This window comes from Rana temporaria, chromosome 2 (genome assembly GCF_905171775.1).
Source record: "Rana temporaria chromosome 2, aRanTem1.1, whole genome shotgun sequence".
NCBI lineage: Eukaryota > Metazoa > Chordata > Amphibia > Anura > Ranidae > Rana > Rana temporaria.
The window spans coordinates 66,248,053-66,267,483 of NC_053490.1; the positions used below are offsets into that span (position 1 = coordinate 66,248,053).

The following is a 19,431-nucleotide window of genomic DNA, read 5'->3' on the forward strand; positions in this document are numbered from 1 at the left end:
ATACTCACTAACAAAAAAGAAATTTAAAGATAAATTTCAAAAGTATGTATTTACCTGACATAAAGGTAAAAACCAAATCAGACCGGGACCAATGAGGCAAGGAGCAGGTGGAAAGCCAAAGGGGAAACAAATCCAGCCATAAGGCAACCAGCACTGCTGTGTCAATTGGTGGACAATCCAAATAAGTGGAAGCCTGAAAAGGGTTTAAAGAGGAAGACAGCTTAGAGCAAACAGTCAATAAATAAAGCAAACGGGCAGTGAATCTGCCCAGAAAAAACGGAGCATGAGGAAAGAGATCATACCTCAATGTGGAGAGATCCTTATGTGTCCCGGGGGGTAGCCTGTGCTGCACGCCGATTACTTGCTATTGCAAGTGGATATATATAGGGTGGAGGGAGAGGGGCGCTGACGTCATATCCGAAGCGTCACGGGTGGTGGCGCATAAACAGAGACAGTGCTGTGATGCGTCGAGGCCCCGCCCACCCGAGTCGGCGATACGCCATAGAGGGAACAGGCATATAAAGGGGGCGGCGTTTAAACACCCATTTGTATGCCTGTTCCCTCGATGGCGTATCGCCGACTCGGGTGGGCGGGGCCTCGACGCATCACAGCACTGTCTCTGTTTATGCGCCACCACCCGTGACGCTTTGGATATGACGTCAGCGCGTCTTGTGCTCCGGACGCCAGCACCCGCCCCCTCTCCCTCCACCCTATATATATCCACTTGCAATAGCAAGTAATCGGCGTGCAGCACAGGCTACCCCCCGGGACACATAAGGATCTCTCCACATTGCGGTATGATCTCTTTCCTCATGCTCCGTTTTTTCTGGGCAGATTCACTGCCCGTTTGCTTTATTTATTGACTGTTTGCTCTAAGCTGTCTTCCTCTTTAAACCCTTTTCAGGCTTCCACTTATTTGGATTGTCCACCAATTGACACAGCAGTGCTGGTTGCCTTATGGCTGGATTTGTTTCCCCTTTGGCTTTCCACCTGCTCCTTGCCTCATTGGTCCCGGTCTGATTTGGTTTTTACCTTTATGTCAGGTAAATACATACTTTTGCAATTTATCTTTAAATTTCTTTTTTGTTAGTGAGTATACATGAACGCCCTGATTCATCTTTTGCCTCTTTTTCTTTCACCCCCTAGAACCCATATATTGATGCATTTTGATACATAATGATTTGTTGCTAGCCCTAGGAGACTTTCTTTTCTCCCTTTAATGGGGTAGGTATGTTATTATTTTTTAAATTCATGGCCTAACGTCCAATGCAAGCATATATAGTACAACATATTATTTGGTCTTTCAGCGTTCACCACCTCTGATCTCACCTGTATATCTTTTACTCCACCTGGTCCTTGACGCACGTGGATGGCCAACAACTCAATTGGTATTGTTTGAGATTCTCTGTTGCATATTGACCTTCAGTGTTTTAATTTTCCATGTCTCTTGTATGTCACTAAGCTTTCATATCTCATTCTAGATTTGAAATCAGCAATACTCTAGTGTCTAAAACATTTTCTCAAAACTCGTCCTGAAGAAGCCGCTAGGCGAAACGCGTAGGCGAGACGATTGAATACACTGCTTTTGACTGCATATTTTTCTCATCATATTTTATTGAAATTTATTTTTTGTATTGTGTAATTAAATTTATATATTTTTCTAAAAAATTCTATGTCCTTGTTATTGCCTGAAAAGTCCGCCCTGTCACTGCCCTGAGTAGTACCCTTCCTCTGATGAGTCCTTTGTTGTTAAGTACATGGCGGTCGGATTGCCAGCCTGCTCCTTAATAACCAACTAATGTTAAAGACGTTGGCGGCCAAAAAAAATGAAGAATTGACATCTGAACCGCATCTAAAATCGCAGCTGAACCTTTGAACTGCTGCTTAGTAAAAACTGAAGGGAAATTTGCACAGACATGTGTGAACCTAGCCTTAGGCCTCGTACACACGACCGAGTTTCCCGGCAAAAACCAGCAAGAAACTTGCTGATATTTTTTTTTTGCCGAGGAAACCGGTCGTGTGTACACTTTTCGATGAGGAAACTGTCGAGGATCTCGTCGAGCCAAAAAGAGAGCATGTCTTCTTTTTCCTCGACGGGAATGGAGAAAATTGGCTCGCCGAGTTCCTCGACAGCCTAACAAGGAACTCGACGACCAAAACTATGTGTTTCGCCCGTCGAGTTTCTCGGTCACGTGTACGAGGCTTTACAGAGACACAATGGGAGGTGATAGGAAATCACTACAGAGTGACAATGGTCCCTGGAATAGGTGTCCCCATTAGAAGATTTACCTTTTGTTCTGGTCACAACTGTAACATTTTGAATTCCCCCCCCCCCCCCCCCTTATTGACAAGTTTCACTAGGACACAAAAATATATCTACTTGCAGGGGACACAGGCAACAGAAAAAACTTGATTGGGGATCTAATCCTTTCAAACTAAAAAAAACTCCATCTTATTCATACATCTTAAATCACAGACCATTGGTTTTATGTTGCTACTTTCAGGTGATTGGACACTGGCAAAGGCTTTGTTGAGAATGCCACCAGTGCACCCTCATTTAACTCCATCTACTCCATGGAACTCCAGTTTGTTCCTAGAGTCCTAAGGTGATGGACATCTTCTCCTATGGGAAAGCTTTCTATACCATTTTTATTTTATTTTTTTTCACCACTTCAAAAAATGTTTTGCTGTAAAAATTACTTTTTTGGGTATGGCAAACCTAACATATGGTCAAAAAAGTTAGAAATGCACATGTAAAAACATTACAATAAAAATGATTACCAATCCACAATACGTACTTAAGTTAACAAGCTGAGAGCCATTAAACACTGGTAATTCATCTTCAGTTTCACTATTACTTCCAATGACAATTGTACTGCAAAAAAAGGGAAAGGTCATGTAATCTGCCTCCTTGCGCATTATCATTCTGCATATCCAACTTTGTCATTTATTTGGCACCAAATAGGGACATTTGTTTAAACATTTTAGCGAAGAAAGGGTATTACAACCCATGGATGAAGAGTGCTGCACACCCCTGATAAATCTTGAAGAAAGAGAAAATTACCCCTAGGGGCTTTGTGCTGCAGCAAAAAATGAAAATGTACGAATTGAATAAAAAAGTATAAATTTATTTAATATAATGTTCCAAAAAAGCCCCGAAACAGGGACTCAAGATATGAGCTTTGTATAAAAACATATATCAATACAGAACAAGTAAGATCACACAATGGTAATAAATACAGACATAACAGTACTGTGAGTATGCAGGTGCTATGGGCGAAAATAACCCCTACGCGTTTCAACCTTTAAGAGTAGCGGTCTTCTTCAGGGAGTAATTTATTTAACGCGGCCATAGATTCTATAGAGAAAAAAATGTATACAAATAAATAGGTCATATTCACAAAAGAACATAAGGAGGGCCCGCCTACCACAACCATATACTGTAGGTAGATGGTGGGGTGCGGGTATTCCTCCTAAAGGTCGAAACGCGTAGGGGTTATTTTGGGGCTTTTTTGGAACATTATATTAAATAAATTTATACTTTTTTATTCAATTGGTACATTTTCATTTTTTGCTGCAGCACAAAGCCCCTAGGGGTAATTTTCTCTTTCTTCTTGTTTAAACATTTTAGGCAAAGTGCTTCTCTGCGCTCTCTCCTTGTGTAGGGTGACTTGGTCTTATATCTGCCCCTCCTATAGATTTCTGCAGGCAGCCTGTAATAGGTAGAGCCTGCTGGGCCACTCCCACAGCTCTGCTCACTGGGTGGGCTTTGTACATCAGTTATGATGTCACTGCTCCTATTACAAGGTAATAACCGGGTATGAAAAGACATTTGCGCCACACAAAGTATATTTATACCCTTTGTGGCTATTTAGGAATATATATTTAAAAGAACATTTTTGTGCCCAGAGTTCAGCTTTAGGGGATACTACATACCATTAAAGCCTTGTTCCACTCCTCATCCAATAGAATATTATTGTGTTTGACAAAAGCCGCAGTACAACTGTTGGGGTTTACAGTTGTTGATACAGTATAGAAATCAATCTGATTTATGTAGAATTGATTAAATTGTATCTATAGTCAAAAAGTTAAATCATATATTCTTTTGCACATTGTATTGCAATTATTTCTAGCTTATTCCTTTTACTGTTTGCCGACCGCCGCCTGTACATTTACATTGGCAGAATGGCACGGCTGCGCAAAGGGACATACCTGTACGTTGCTTTGAATTTGTTGCCGTGCGTGCGCAGAGCTGCAGAACGGGGAGATACATATGTAAACGAGGAATTTCCCTGTTCTGCCTAGTGACATGACAGGGATCTACTGCTCCCTGTCATCGGGAGCAGTGACCACTGTCTGGTGAGTGAGTGAGTGAATAACTTGTATAGCGCTACACATGCAAACTAAATCGCCTCAAAGCACTTTCCATCCGGCATCGTCCTAAACCTTCAGAAGAGGTGGGTCTTAAGTTTTTTCCTGAAGGCCCGATGGTTTTCTGTTGGTAGAGCGTTCCATAGCCGTGGTCCTTGGACTGCAAATCTTCGTTCTCCCTTCGATTTGTAGCTGTACTTGGGGATGTAGAGGAGGTTTTGGTTAGATGATCGGAGAGTGCGATGGGTGGTGTAGCGTTTTATTTTCTCGCATAAGTATTGAGGAGCCTTTCCTTGTGTGCATTTGTGGGTGAGGCAGAGGGTCTCGAATGTGATCCGATCCTTTACTGTTAGCCAATGAAGGGCCCTCAAGGATGGGGTGATGGATTCCCAGGGTTTCTTTCCTGTTACCAACCTAGCTGCTGTGTTCTGAATGACTTGTAGGCGTGAGATCTGGTCTTTCGGTAGACCTAGGTAGAGGGAGTTTGCGTAGTCAAGTCGAGAATTGATGATTGTTCCGACTACTACCGCTGTGTCCTCTTCCGGGATGAAGGGGATGAGTCTGTGCAGTAGGGGGTGAAGGCATCACTTGTAGCCAACCCACCCCCCCACAGTTAGAATCACTCCCTAGGACACACCACCTGCATTAGAGTGCCACCACTCTGGATGAAGTAGCAGAGGGTCACCTTTGGACAGCAGCATTGTCAGTTTGGGGTGAGAGGAGTCTTAGGCCTCATACACACGACCGAACATGTCTGCTGAAACTGGTCCGCGAACCAGTTTCCGCGGACATGTTCGGTCGTCTGTAGGGCCGACCGGACAATTTTCCGGCGGATCGGACAGGTTTCCAGCAGACAAATGCTAAGAAACAGGTTCGCTGGAACCATGTCCGCCGGACATGTCTGATGGTCTGTATGATGGTCAGGACATGTCCGCTCGCCCGAGAACCCGCGCATGACGTCAAAGTGATTCGACGCATGCGCGGAAGCATTGAACTTCCGCGTCAGAGAACGTCGGTGTCGTATACGTCACCGCGTTCTCTGTCCGCGGGGATTTTGGTTTGATGGTGTGTACAACCATCAGACCAAAATCTGCTAGCGGACATGTCCGATGAAAACGGTCCGCGGACCGTTTTCATCGGACAGATTCGCTCGTGTGTACAGGGCCTTGGATGTACTAGCAAATTAAGATACATTAACAAATTGAAGCCAAACTCCAGATCACACTGCAGTTGCAGCAAAAAAAAATTTCCCTTTGGGATAAAGGTTTTACGTGAATAAATAAAAGCTGATCGTTGTTAGCACCCCTGTCAGTGGTAAATGGTCTGTCTCAACACTCGAAGACCCCTTTCACACTTAGGAGTTTTTCTGGTGGTTTAGCGCTAAAAATAGCGCCTAAATTCCACCTGAGAAACTCTTGCCCTGTAGTCTCAATGTGAGACACCAAGGGATTTCACACTGAGGCGATGCGCTGGCGGGACCGCTCCAAAAGTCCTGCCAGCAGCATCTTTGGAGCGGTGAGAGGAGCTGTGTGTTTACCGCTCCTCCAACGCTCCTTCCCATTGAAAACAATGGGACACTGTGGTAATACCACCTCTGCAGAGGTGCATTGCCGGCGCAATCAACCCTTTTTGGGCCTTTTTCATTACTGGCCACCAGGTAAAAACAGAAAAAAAAGCCTAAAAAAAGGAAACCAATGCAGCCACTACATCTAATGATTGGTAAGCTACATTATATTACATTTTTGTGTTGAGTTTAATACGGAGTTACACCATTTGCCCCTCTTTATGGAACAGCCAAACAACCATAGCAAATAAGATCATCATGTATTAATAAATTTTGGTTTCTTAAATAATATAACTTACGGTTGCTCCTGCTGCTGTAAAGGTGTAGATGGTTCTAGTGCTTTCTAAACATTAATAACACAATACCAATATAAGGAGGGCATTGAGAAAATTCACATACATACACAAAATACGGCATAACTGTAAAGACAAAATTTACATTGCAGATTTTCCTAACCTGAAAGACTGGAATACTTGTTGGCAAGCATCTCCTTTTCAGCAAATTAAAAGCAATGAGCTGATAATAAGGCGATTTCCAATAAGAGGTTAAAAAAAGCCAGCCATACATTAGTAGATTTCTGAAGAACATTTGTACGAACATTCCTGCAAGAATTTGCCTCAAATGTAATGACCTAACAAATGTCATTCAAAAGAATTTCAAAATTTCGTTTGCTTTTAACATGTTTTTGGAATGAATGGATTTTTCCTAAAGAAAACCACATTCACTGACATCCTGTATCTTCAAATTTTCTTGTCGTTGCGGTTAAAAATCGAATGTCAATTTGACCCCAAGAACGGTTAGAAAATCAAACAAATGTTCTGAAAACAAACATTTTCTAACAAAATACTACTATTGTACAGTCAGCTTTACCCTAGTTTCACACTTCTGAATTTTGTGCGGGCCGCATTTGCACAGGTATGGCAGACATTTAAATGAATAGGTTGCTGTGTCTGCGTTTCCACCAAAAAAAGGGGGCAGGTACCTTTTAACCGCTTCAGCCCCGGAAGAATTTACCCCCTTCCTGACCAGAGCATTTTTTGCGATTCGGCACTGCATAGTTTTAACTGACAATTGCGCGGTCCTGTGATGATGTACCCAAACAAAATTTACTTTCTTTTGGTGGTATTTGATCACCTCTGCGTTTTTTTTTTTTTGTGCTATAAACAAAAAAAAATGTAAATTTTGAAAAAAAAAACAATATCTTTTACTTTTTGCTATAATAAATATCCCACATTTATTTAAAAAACTTTTTTTCCCTCAGTTTATGCTGATATGTATTCTTATACATATTTTTGAAAAAAATAAATAAATCGCAATACGCGTATATTGATTGGTTTGCGCAAAAGTTATAGCGTCTACAAAATAGGGGATAGTTTTATGGCATTTTTATTAAAAAAAAATTCTACTAGTAATGGCGGCGATCAGTGATTTTTATTGGGACTGTGACATTATGGCGGACACATCAGACACTTTTGACACTATTTTGCGACCATTGTCATTTATACAGTGATCGGTGATATAAAAATGCACTGATTACTGTATAAATGACACTGGCAGGGAAGGGGTCAAACACTAGGGGGCGATGAAGGGGTTAAGTGTGTCCTAGGGAGTGATTCTAACTATGGGGGGGCTGGGCTACAAGTGACACGACAGTGATCACTGCCCCCGATGACAGGGAGCAGTAGATCACTGTCATGTCACTAGGCAGAACAGGGAAATTCCTTGTTTACATAGGCATCTCCCTGTTTTGGCTCTCCGTGAGACGATCACGGGCACCCGGCAGTTATGAAGTCCGCTGGACCCGCTCGCGGAGCGCACGGCAGGGGCACGCGTGTGCCCGCACGGCAGAAAATTCAAAGCAACGTACAGGCCAGAGTGTTTCTGCAGTGCTTCTTGCGGTGCTTGCCGCGTTTTTACAGCGATTTGCGTTTTGTGGATTTTTTACACTGTATATAGGTGCTAAGGAGGGAGCTGGGAAGCCGGCCGCCACATCCTTATCAATAGATGAGTCATTAGCATGCAAAAAAAAAAAAGAATTGCCGGCTTTTGAAAAATATAAAAAACAGCATTGGTTCCCCCCCCCCAGGCCCTTAGGTCTAGTATGGTTTCGGAGGGGACCCCCCATGCCAAAAATGAATAAAAGGTTTCCTCACTTCTTCTGGTCTTCTTCTTTTTCCTGTCTTCTTTGTCAGGTGTTCTTCTTCCTCCGCCGCCACTCCCGCCAACGACCTTCTTCCAATGCTGCATCACGCTTATCTGTCCGCGCCAAAGTCAAGCATTTCTTAGATAACTATGGGGTGTGGCCATCGGGTGACATCATCCGGAGCCCGCATCCTTGTGACGTCATAAACCCATCATGGCCTGGGCGGTGAAGTGACAAGGGGGCGGGCCTCTGGGTGATGCCATCTGATTTTTTTTTTTCAATTTTGGCGTGGGGGGGACGGGACCTCACGCTGTTTTATTACATACATTTTTTTAGGCTGCCAATTTTTTTACATTCAGCTGATAGCAGGGAAGCCCGCTGACAGGTGATGACTTGTCTGTTGTTAAGGACACAGCAGCTGGCTTCTCCTCACTTTCTTTAGCAACCAACTACATACAGTGTAAAAAAAAACGCAAATTGGAAAAAAGTCCCCGACCTTTCCAAAAACTCAGAGGCACAAAAATGCATTGATGTGAACGTGTTTCATTGGGACCCATGTTAAAAAAATTCCCTGCATTTCTGCAAAATGTATCAAAAAACACAGTGTGACTCGACAGAGAGTGGATGTTCATTACAAATAATTACAATACTGACCATTTGTTCATGATATGTGTGATCTGACAGCGTGTGCATCCTCTCTGGCTCCGTTCTCAATCCTGGATTGTGCTCAGCTCCTGAAAACAGGATAAATTGTGAGTAAACTGAATTGTGCACCTTGGATTTTTTTTAGGTAGATTCAGATACAAGAGCCTACTGTTACGGCGGCGTAGCTTAGCGTGTTTAGACTACGCCGCCGTAAGTTAGCTAGGCAAGTACATGATTCACAATGTACTTGCCTGCTAAGTTACGACGGCGTAGCCTAAATCGGCGGGCGTAAGGGCGCCTAATTCAAATGTGTTGGAGGGGGGCGTGTTTTATGTTAATGAGGCTTGACCTCACGTTTTTTACGTTTTTTTTTACTGCGTATGCGCTGGGCACCTACATTTCCCAGTGTGCATTGCGGCTAAGTACGCCGCACGGGCCTATTGATTTCGACGTGAACGTAAACGACGTAAATCCTGATTCGCGGACGACTTACGCAAACAACGTAAAAAATTTGAATCTCGCGGCGGGAACGGCGGCCATACTTTAACATTGTTATTCCACTAGGGCCTAGCTCTAACTTTACGCGGCCTATCTCTTACGTAAACGGCATAAAAGTATTACGTTCGTGAATCGGCATATCAACTCATTTACATATTCTACGCTGACCGCAATGGAAGCGCCACCTAGCGGCCATCCGAAAAATTGCAATCTAAGATAGGACGGCGCAAGCCGTTCTATCTTAGATATGTTTAAGCGTATCTCTGTTTGAGCATACGCTTAAACATAAGTCGGCGTAGATTCTGAGTTAGGTCGGCTTATCTACTGATAAGTCGGCCTAACTCTTTCTGAATCTACCTATTTGTGTCCAAAACAAACACATAAGTGGAGATTTACTAAGACTGGAGCGCACAGAATCTTGTGCAGCTGTGCATAATAACCAGTTTCTAAGTTTATTTATCAAAGCCTAATTGAAGAAACTGAAGTTAAAAGCTGATTGGTTACTATTCACAGCTACACCACATTCTGTGTGCACTTGTTTTAGTAAACCTCCCATTAAATCGAAAAACAAAACAGATAAAAGTTGAAAAGCTATTACTACTATAGGGGTTCATGTGTATGGGTACATCCCTTCTAGTATAAAAACACTGGGCTAGATGCAAGTACAATAGCGCATTTTTTACGGAGGCGCAGGGCAACATTTTTGCCCTGCGCCCCCGCAAAATTACTGCGCTGCCCTTGATTCACGGAGCAGTAGCTCTGTAAATTGCGTGGGCGCGCCGGCAAAATGCCCGGCGTAAGCGCGCGCAATTTAAATGATCCCGTAGGGGGCGGGAATCATTTAAATTAGGCGCGTTCCCACGCCGATCGTAGAGCGCATGCTCTGTCGGGAAACTTTCCCGACGTGCATTGCGGCAAATGACGTCGCAAGGACGTAATTTGCTTCAAAGTGAACGTGAATGGCGTCCAGCGCCATTCACGAATCACTTACGCAAACTACGTAAATTTTAAATTTCGCGACGCAGGAACGACGGGTATACGTAACATTGGCTGACCCTGCTAATAGCAGGGGCAGCCTTACGCGAAAGACGCCGTACGGAAACAACGTAAACTGCGTACGCAGGGCTCGCGCAACATTGTGAATCGGCGTTAGTATGCAATTTGCATACTATACGCTGAGCACAACGGGAACGCCACCTGGCGGCCATCGCAAGAATGCAGCCTAAGATATGCGGGCATAAAAGCCTTATGCCGCGAATATCTTAGGCTGCAGTCGGCGTAACGAGGTTCCTGAATCAGGAGCATTCGTTACCCCGGGGCAAGTAAGCAATTGCGTCTGTGTAACTATGGTTACACAGGCGCAATTGCTTCTTGAATCCAGCCCACTGATATATGTTGGTGCCCAGGAGGCCCCGGTGTTGCATGCATGCCCCTAAAGACATGAATGGTCGTGGCTGTACTCAGGTAACGTCTGTATACATACACCACTTGCGATGTGCCACTGTAACATGTACAGACGTTACAGTCGCATGTAACTGCATACAACCACTACCAATAATGTCTATGGACAGCTGTACGCAGCACCAGGGGCTTCCAGGCACCATCGATGTTTTTATACTGTAAGGAGAAATGTGCCCGTTTGCCTAAGCCTTTAGGCCCCTTTCACGTAGGCGCCTCCGTATGGTGGACTCCTCTTGCTCAGCAGGGGATCGCTCCACTGATCCCCGCTGAACAAACGGGTGACAGGTCCGTCTCCGCTCACTGTGCAGAGAGGAAATGGACACAGTCCCGTTCTCCCCTATGGGGAAATCGAGTGAAAATGGACCGCAGTCTGTTTTCATCCGATTCGCCAGATAGATGAAAAATAGGACCACCATCTATTTGGATTTTGATTAGCTTGGATAGCAGCGGATGTCAGTGGACAGGTCACCGCTGACATCTGTCGCTCCATAGGGGAGAGTGTAAGGTCCAATCAGGCCTGAGTGGAAAACTGACAGAAGGACCTGACTTGACAACCCGTGTGAAAGGGATCTAATGCCTCGTACACGCGACCGGTTTTCCCGGCAGGAAAAAAAAACAATGCTTTTCCCGACGGGATTCCTCCCAAGCCTGCCTTGCATACACACGGGCACACAAAAGGCCACTGAACTTTTGATTGCCAACAATACGGTGATGTCAAAGACTACGATGACCCGTCAAAAATGACGTTCTATGCTTCCTTTTTTTTTTCCTTCGGGAAAGCATACAGATGACCGCTTTTCTAGGCAGAATTTTTTCCTGACCGGAAAAAAGAGAGCTTGTTCTCTTCTTTTTCCTGCAGTTTTCCTGTCGGAAAAACTGCGATGGAGCATACACACGGCCAAAAGCTGTCATTGCAGGTTTTCCGATGGGAAAACCGGCCGTGTGTACGAAGCATAAGGTTCTTTTCCCCCTCTGTTTTCACCTGGTGATCTGGCCAGTAACAGACCTCCTGCATGCAAGTGCCTAAATTCTGGATCAAGGCGCACATCTTGGATCAAGGCGCACATCTTGGATCAAGGCGCACATCTTTGGACAACAGCATTGTCTGTCTTGGGGAAGAGAAGTGGAATATGTAGTAGAACATTTAATCTGGGTTCACATATGAACACGGAGCAGCTAACAGCAGGAGTCGAGTGCATCCTCGTTAACCGTTTCAGGTCCGATTTCAGACAGAATTTTTGGCTGAATTCGGACCAAAACATGCACAGGACACCTGTGCAAATCGCACCAGAGCCGCTCCAGAGATGTGTGAACTGGCTTCATAGAGAGCAGATCACAATCTCCTGCTGAACGAATTGGATGCGGTGAAAATCCACATCCAATTCGCACTAGTGTAAACTCCAGCCAATACTTTATAAGCAGTTACAGCAATCAGTTTTTTTCTTTTTAGGACAAAGGATTTCCATAAATAAATAAAACTGATTATTGTAAGCTCCCCAGCATATTTACTCCAGATGGAAATATCACCAGATGGATATATAGAAGAAAGAACACCATAAAAAACACGAAAACTATTACAGTCACCACATTTAAGAATTGGTAAGCTGCAAAATGTTTGCTGCTTTAATTATGAATTTTTGTGTTATGACAGCAGCGCTTTTCAAATAAATTCCAAAAATACTAAAGGCTGTCATGCAGAGCCTAACGATGACCACCACCGCAGGGTGATGGAGTTTATAGGTGACCAGTTTCTTACATCTTTTTGAATGTGAAAACGTTGCTTCCTTCGTTATATGCCTCTGTGTGGCAAAAAAAAAACTTACGAGCAATTGCGTTTTATACAATTTATTCATTAAATTGATTGCAACAGAAAATGTAGGATCCAAACATGCTGAAATACTCAACCACTGTCCATGGATTACTTCTTATGCCCTGTACACACGATCGGTTCGTCTGATGAAAACGGACCGATGAATTTTTTCATCAGATATCCGATGAAGCTGTCTTTCATCAGTCTTGCCTACACACCATCAGTTAAAAATCCAGTCGTGTCAGAACGCGGTGACGTAAAACACAACGACGTGCTGAGAAAAATTAAAGCGGAGCTCCACCCTAAAGTGGAACTCCCACTGATCAGGACCCTCCCCCCCTCCGGTGTCACATTGGGCACCTTTCAGGGGGGAGGGGGGTGCAGATACCTGGCTAAAGACAGGTATTTGCACCCACTTCCGGCCACACAGTTTCGCGGTTTCTGCGGGCATGACGTCACCTCCCGTCCTCCCCCGTTGTGTTCTGGGAACACTCGGCTCCCAGAGCACAGCGGGAGCCAATCAGCGGCGCAGCGCAACTCGCGCATGCGCCGTAGGGAACCTGGTAGTGAAGCCAGAGCGCTTCACTTCCTGGTTCCCTCACTGAGGATGGCGGGGGGAGCAGCAGAGTGACGAGCGATCGCTCGTCCTCTGCTGCGGACGGCGCTGGACTCCAGGACAGGTAAGTGTCCTAATATTAAAAGTCAGCAGCTGCAGTATTTGTAGCTGCTGGCTTTTAATATTTTTTTTCGTGGCACATCCGCTTTAAGTTCAATGCTTCCGAGCATGCGTCCACTTGATTCTGAGAATGCATGGATTTTTGACCAATGGACTTGCCCACAGACGATCGTTTTTTTCTATCGGTTTTTTAACCATCAGATAACTTTAAAACAGGTTCCAAGTTTTTTCACCGATGGGAAAAAAAAAGATGGGGCCCACACACGATTGGTTAGTCCGATGAAAACGGCCCATCGGACCGTTTATCAGATGAAACGATTGTGTGTACGCGGTATAAGGCTCCATTTGATGCTTTTTGCATTTTGCAGAAATGCAGCGTTTTGCATGTAATAGACTTCAATAGAACTGCATCCAAAACGCAAGTACTGTGTTTTAACCGCAATTTTACTGCGATTTTGCGCTTTGCCATTTATTTTTTCTTAAAGTGGTTTTAAACCCCTACAGACCACTTTAACCTACAGGTAAGCCTAGATCAGTGCTTCTCAATTATTTTCTGTCATGCCCCCGTAGGAAGAAGAAAACATTTCGCGCCCCCCGCGCGACTGTAAATAGTATCATTTGTCTATAAAATTGTACACCTCTGCATAACACTGTATCCACAAATCCCCCCACACAGTATTGCCCTTCTTCACATATCCCCCCACACACAGTATTGCCCTTCTTCACATATCCCCCCACACACAGTATTGCCCTTCTTCACATATCCCCCCCACACAGTATTGCCCCATCACATATCCCCCCCACACAGTATTGCCCCATCACATATCCCCCCCACACAGTATTGCCCCATCACATATCCCCCCACACAGTATTGCCCCCTTTACATGACCCCATCACATACCCCCCCCACAAATTATTGCCCCCTTTACATGACCCCCATCACATATCCTGCACACAGTTTCCCCCATCACATAACCCCCCTTTTCCCCCCACAGCACAGCCCCCACTCCTCGTCCTTAACATTTCCATATTTTTTTCCTCCCTTCCTCCCTCTTCACTCCTACCTGTAACTATTCAGCCTGGAGAGCAGGAGGCGGGACATTCGTCAAGTGAAGCCGCAGCAGCACTGGGCGGGGCGGGGAGACTTTTGGGCGAACTGGTGATTGGCTGCTAGGACCGCCTCCTAGCAGCCAATCACCATCCAACATGACAGGCTGCTACCTCTCTGGTCCCGTCCCCCAGTTCAAAAATGTCCCGCCTCCCGCCGTCCGCTCCTCTAACTAGCGGAGGAGGCTGGGGACAGAAGCGGATACTAAATGGCGCGGTCGCCGCTGTCCGGAATGAGCCCCCCTTTATGGAGCCTCGGGCCCCCCCTAGGGGGCGCGCCCCACTATTTGAGAAGCACTGGCCTAGATTAAGGCTTACCTGTAGATCCAAGGAATATCTCCTTAAACTACACAGTTAAGGAGATATTTTATGTTGTAGACAACGGCACAGGTGGACAGGCGATCGTGCCGTCACTAGCGGCTCCCGCGTGCATGCGCGGAAGTGACGTCATCGCTGCTCTGGCCAGTCACAGCAGTGGAGCAGTGATACCCAGAACTCACTCCGGGAGAGATGGCGGCAGTGGAGGGGGTGAGCGAGGACCGCTTTGGGGGCTTCGATCTCATGTAAGTAATTCATAATGAGCTGGTATGCTATGCATACTAGCTCATTATGCCTTTCTCTTGCAGGGTTTGTTTTTGCTTGATTTTTTTAAGAGGGTTTACTTCCTCTTTAAACATTCACAGTATTTAGCTGGTTACTAAGGAGCGGGTGGGGAAGCCGGCTGCCGCATCCTTAGCAACGGACGAGTCATCAGCTGTCAGCGGGCTTTCCCGCTGACAGCTGAATGTAAAAATAAAATAAAATTGCAGGCTGAAAAAAATAAGGCCCTTCAATCTGGTATGGATTTGGAGGGGACACCCCCACGCCAAAATTAAAAAAAAAATGGCATGGGCCCCCCCAAAATTCTTACCAGACACTTAGTCGAGCATGCAGCCCAGCAGGTCACAAGGGGGCGGGCTCTCCGGGTGACATTACTGGCTATTTTCAGAGCCAGTTCTATGGTAAATTTCGGGGAAGTTCGGGGAGGTAGTTGGTTCTGAACCTGTTATTCGGTTAAATTTGGGGTCTCTGCTCCAGCTTGGCTGCACTGTGTGCTATCCTTTTGTCTGGGGACTCCCGTCACCCCCTGACTGCAGGTGGCAGCAGTAGGGTCAAGTGCAGTGGATTTCTCTCCTCAGCAGCCTATCAGGAGGGTGGGCCACCTCACTGTGCATGTTGGGGAGGGGAATTTAAGGGGCAGACGCCATTAGTTAGGGGTCGCTGTGTTCCCGCTCTTGAGCTAGGCAGTCGTCCCACCACCCCCGTGTGTAGCCCTCCTGGCCGGAGTGTGTGCGTGTGTGCTCCTGGCTCCGGGACTACGTTGGTCCGGAGTGCATTCACCTAGATTGTGGATCCAGTGAGTCTGCTGGGTTTCTATTTCGCCAAGTGGTCCTGGGCTGTCCATGCAATTGGAGGAAGCTGAGTGATGAGGAACCTGTCCGGGAGATACCGAGCACAAGGCTGGTGTTTCAGGAGAGGCCTGTCTATTCATCGGAGGAAACTTTTGTTCTGAGAGGCTGGACGTGGGTCGCCTATCAGTGTCTGATCAAACCAAAAGCTATGTGAAGGAGAACCGGGTGCTAAATCCAGTCAAGAGGGATTTTGGACCGAAATTGTCTCCAATCTTCAGGGTCTGTGGCAGAGACTTAATCCTATTCATCCGAGTGACACTCTGGCTGCCAGGCTGGTGAGAGAGGCCTGTCCAGATGCACTATACCCACTCCAGCTGGAGTGGCGAAGTAAAGTTGTCGTTGGAAGCAGGAATGTATCCCATATCCAGTTACACCTGAGTCTGTTGTCTCCTATTTGCTATCCCTTCACCTTTCTACTGTTTTATCGTTTTTACCCGGCTGGGTAATAAAAGCACAGAAAAGACACCTGTCGTGTGGATATTGACTTTACTGCAGCTGTCATCCAGTACCCTAGACGGCAGAGATACAGAGGTAACATGCCACCCAAAACAAACCAGCAGCTCCTTTGGGGGTAGTGCTACACACACACACACACACACCTTTTTGAAAGGCCCCAGAGGCTACAACACCTAAGCAAGAGACATCACTAACCAAACACTGCCATGAAGTCCAAGGAACTCTCCAAACAAGTAAGAGGCAATGTTGTTAAGTACAAGTCAGGGTTAGGTTATAAAAAATATCCAAATCTTTGATGATCCCTAGGAGCACCAGCAAATCTATCATAACCAAATGGAAAGAACATGGCACAACAGCAAACCTGCCAAGAGACGGCCGCACACCAAAACTCACAGACCGGGCAAGGAGGGCATTAATCGGAGAGGCAGCACAGAGACCTAAGGTAACCCTGAAGGAGCAGCAGAGTTCCACAGCAGAGACTGGAGTATCTGTACATAGGACGACAATGACCTGTATGCTCCATAGAGTTGGGCTTTATGCAGAGTGGCCAGAAGAAAGCCATTACTTTCAGCAAAAAAACAAATGGCACGCTTTGAGTTTGCGAAAAGACACGTGGGAGACTCCCAGAATGTATGGAGGAAGGTGCTCTGGTCTGATGAGACTAAAATTGAACTTTTTGGCCATTCAAAGAAAACGCTATGTCTGGCGCAAACCCATCACATCACCCAAAGAACACCATCCTCACAGTGGCAGCATCATGCTGTGGGGATGTTTTTCAGCAGTCTAGACTGGGAAACTGGTCAGAGTTGAGGGAAAGATGGATAGTGGTAAATACAGGGATAATCTTGAGCACCTGTACCATTCTGTGTGTGATTTGAGGCTAGGAAGGAGGTTCACCTTCCAGCAGGACAATGACCCCAAACCCACTGCTAAAGCAACACTTGAGTGGTTTAAGGGGAAACATGTAAATGTGTTGGAATGGCCTAGTCAAAGCCCAGACCTCAATCCAATAGAAATTCTGTGTTCAGACTTAAAGATTGCTGTTCACAAGTGCAAACCATCCTTGATAGAGCTGGAGCAGTTTTGCAAGGAGGAATGGGCAAAAATCCCAGTGGTAAGATGTGGCAAGCTCATAGAGACTTATCCAAAGAGACTTGGAGCTGTCAAAGCCGCAAAAGGTGGCTCTACAAAGTATTGACTTAAAGGGTCACTAAAGGAAAACATTTTTTTTTCTGAAATGACTGTTTACAGGGTATAGAGACATAATAGTTAACTGATTCCTTTTAAAAATGATTAAAAATAGATAAAAATCAATCATATAATGTGCCTACAGTTTAGTTTAGTTTTTGCTGTTGTTTCCTGGTTTTCTGATGTACAGAGCCAGAGAGCCAATAGAGGGCAGTGAAGGGTTTGCAAAACTAAACTGGATTGGTACTGAGGAGTTTTAGACACACAGTAATCACCACCTCCTTGATTAGTGACCACAGTGAGAAATCTCCCAGTACTGTGGTGATCAGGAAACAGACAACCAGGAAGTGTACAGAACAGAGAGGAATTACAGCAACATCAAAGCAAAAACGAACAATGAGGACATAAAACCAGGACTGCAGTAAGGTAAAGGAAGCTATTTAGCTAAAAAAAATAAAAATCCTTTAGTGACCCTTTAAGGGGGGTGAATAGTTATGCACATTGACTTTTTATGTTATTTTGTCCTATTTGTTGTTTGCTTCACAATAAAAAAAAAAAAAAAACACATCTTTAAATTTGTGGGCATGTTCTGTAAATTAAATGATGCAAATCCCCAAACAATCCATGTTAATTCCAGGTTGTGAGGCAACAGAACACGAAAAATGCCAAGGGGGGTGAATACTTTTTCAAGGCACTGTAAATTACGCAGTATTTTTATTTTGCAATTATAGACATTATAAAACTATCACCGGTGTAGACTAGACAGTGCTGATTTTCCAGCTCTCCATATATCATCACAGACTTATATTTGTTGTGTGTTGTGTTGTCTAAAATTATAGATACCCTGGGCCAGATCCACAGACGAAGTACGCCGGCGTATCTACTGATACGCCGGCGTACTTTCAAATTTCCCGCGTCGTATCTTTGTTTTGAATCCTCAAAACAAGATACGACTGCTTCTGGGTTAGATCCGACAGGTGTACGTCTTCGTACGCCTTCGGATCTAAGATGCAATACTTCGGCGTCCGCTGGGTGGCGTTTTCCGCGTCGGGTATGCAAATTAGCGATTTACGATGATCCACGAACGTACGCGCGGCCGTCGCATTTTCTAACGTCGTCTGTAGTCGGCTTTTTCCGGCGTATAGTTAAAGCTGGTATTTTTCGGCGTATACATAGACTTGCCATGTTAAGTATGGCCGCCGTTCCCGCGTCTAAATTTTATTTTTTTTTATTTTTTGCGTAAGTCGTCCGTGAATAGGGATGGACGTAACTCAAGTCTAAGTTAAAAAAATGACGTCTTAGCGACGTCATTTAGCGCAATGCACGGCGGGAAATTTCGGGACGACGCATGCGCAGTTCATTCGGCGTGGGGACGTGCTTCATTTAAATGAAACCCGCCCCCAACCCGCCCAATTTCAAATCCGCCGCCAGAAATACACTATGTCGCCGTAACTTACGGCGCGAACTTGCTGAGGATTTGAATATACGCCAGGTAAGGTACGGCGGCGTAGTGTATCTCTGATACGCTGCGCCAATGTATTTCTTTCTGGATCTGGCCCCCTGTACCTGGACAACATTCTAGTGATTAATATTTTAAACAATGCAATAGTGAAAATCCACTCTGGTGCATGGGTATTACATATACGCAAAGGGTTAGAATCCACTCTGGTGTATGGGTATTACATATACGCAAAGGGTTAGAATCTTCAGGCTGGGTACACACTATTGCGTATTGGATGTGGGATTTCACTGCATCCAATTCGCATTTCAGGAGATTGTGATCTGCTCTCTATGGAATCGGTTCTCACACATCTCTGGAGCATCTTCTGGTCCGAATTCAGACAAAAATGTGGACTGAAAATTGGACCTGGAGCCCAGGTTCACACTGAGCTGCTGGAATGAAGCCGGTTTCACTCCCGCATGTCAGTCCTGATTTCAGCGGCGATCTCACAGACGTCTGTGCGGGATTCTGCACAGATGTCAATGGAAATCGCAAAAAGTAGTACAGAAACTACTTTTTGAAATCTGTGCGGCTTCCATTGTCACCAATTGCTGCCGATT

At 45.2% G+C, this 19,431-nt stretch overlaps 1 protein-coding gene across 6 annotated transcripts in view; it reads right to left on the reverse strand.

Moving 5' to 3' along the window:
* LOC120929096 overlaps positions 1-19,431 on the reverse strand; it is a 197,712-nt gene that overhangs the window by 106,203 nt on the left and 72,078 nt on the right. For all 6 annotated transcript variants that reach the window (XM_040340307.1, XM_040340309.1, XM_040340308.1 and 3 more), the window contains 3 exons: positions 8,733-8,812; positions 6,235-6,278; positions 2,799-2,875 (listed from right to left, as the gene is read on the reverse strand). In XM_040340307.1, the coding sequence (XP_040196241.1) occupies positions 2,799-2,875; positions 6,235-6,278; positions 8,733-8,812 (201 nt within the window). The remainder of the gene's footprint in view (positions 1-2,798; positions 2,876-6,234; positions 6,279-8,732; positions 8,813-19,431) is intronic.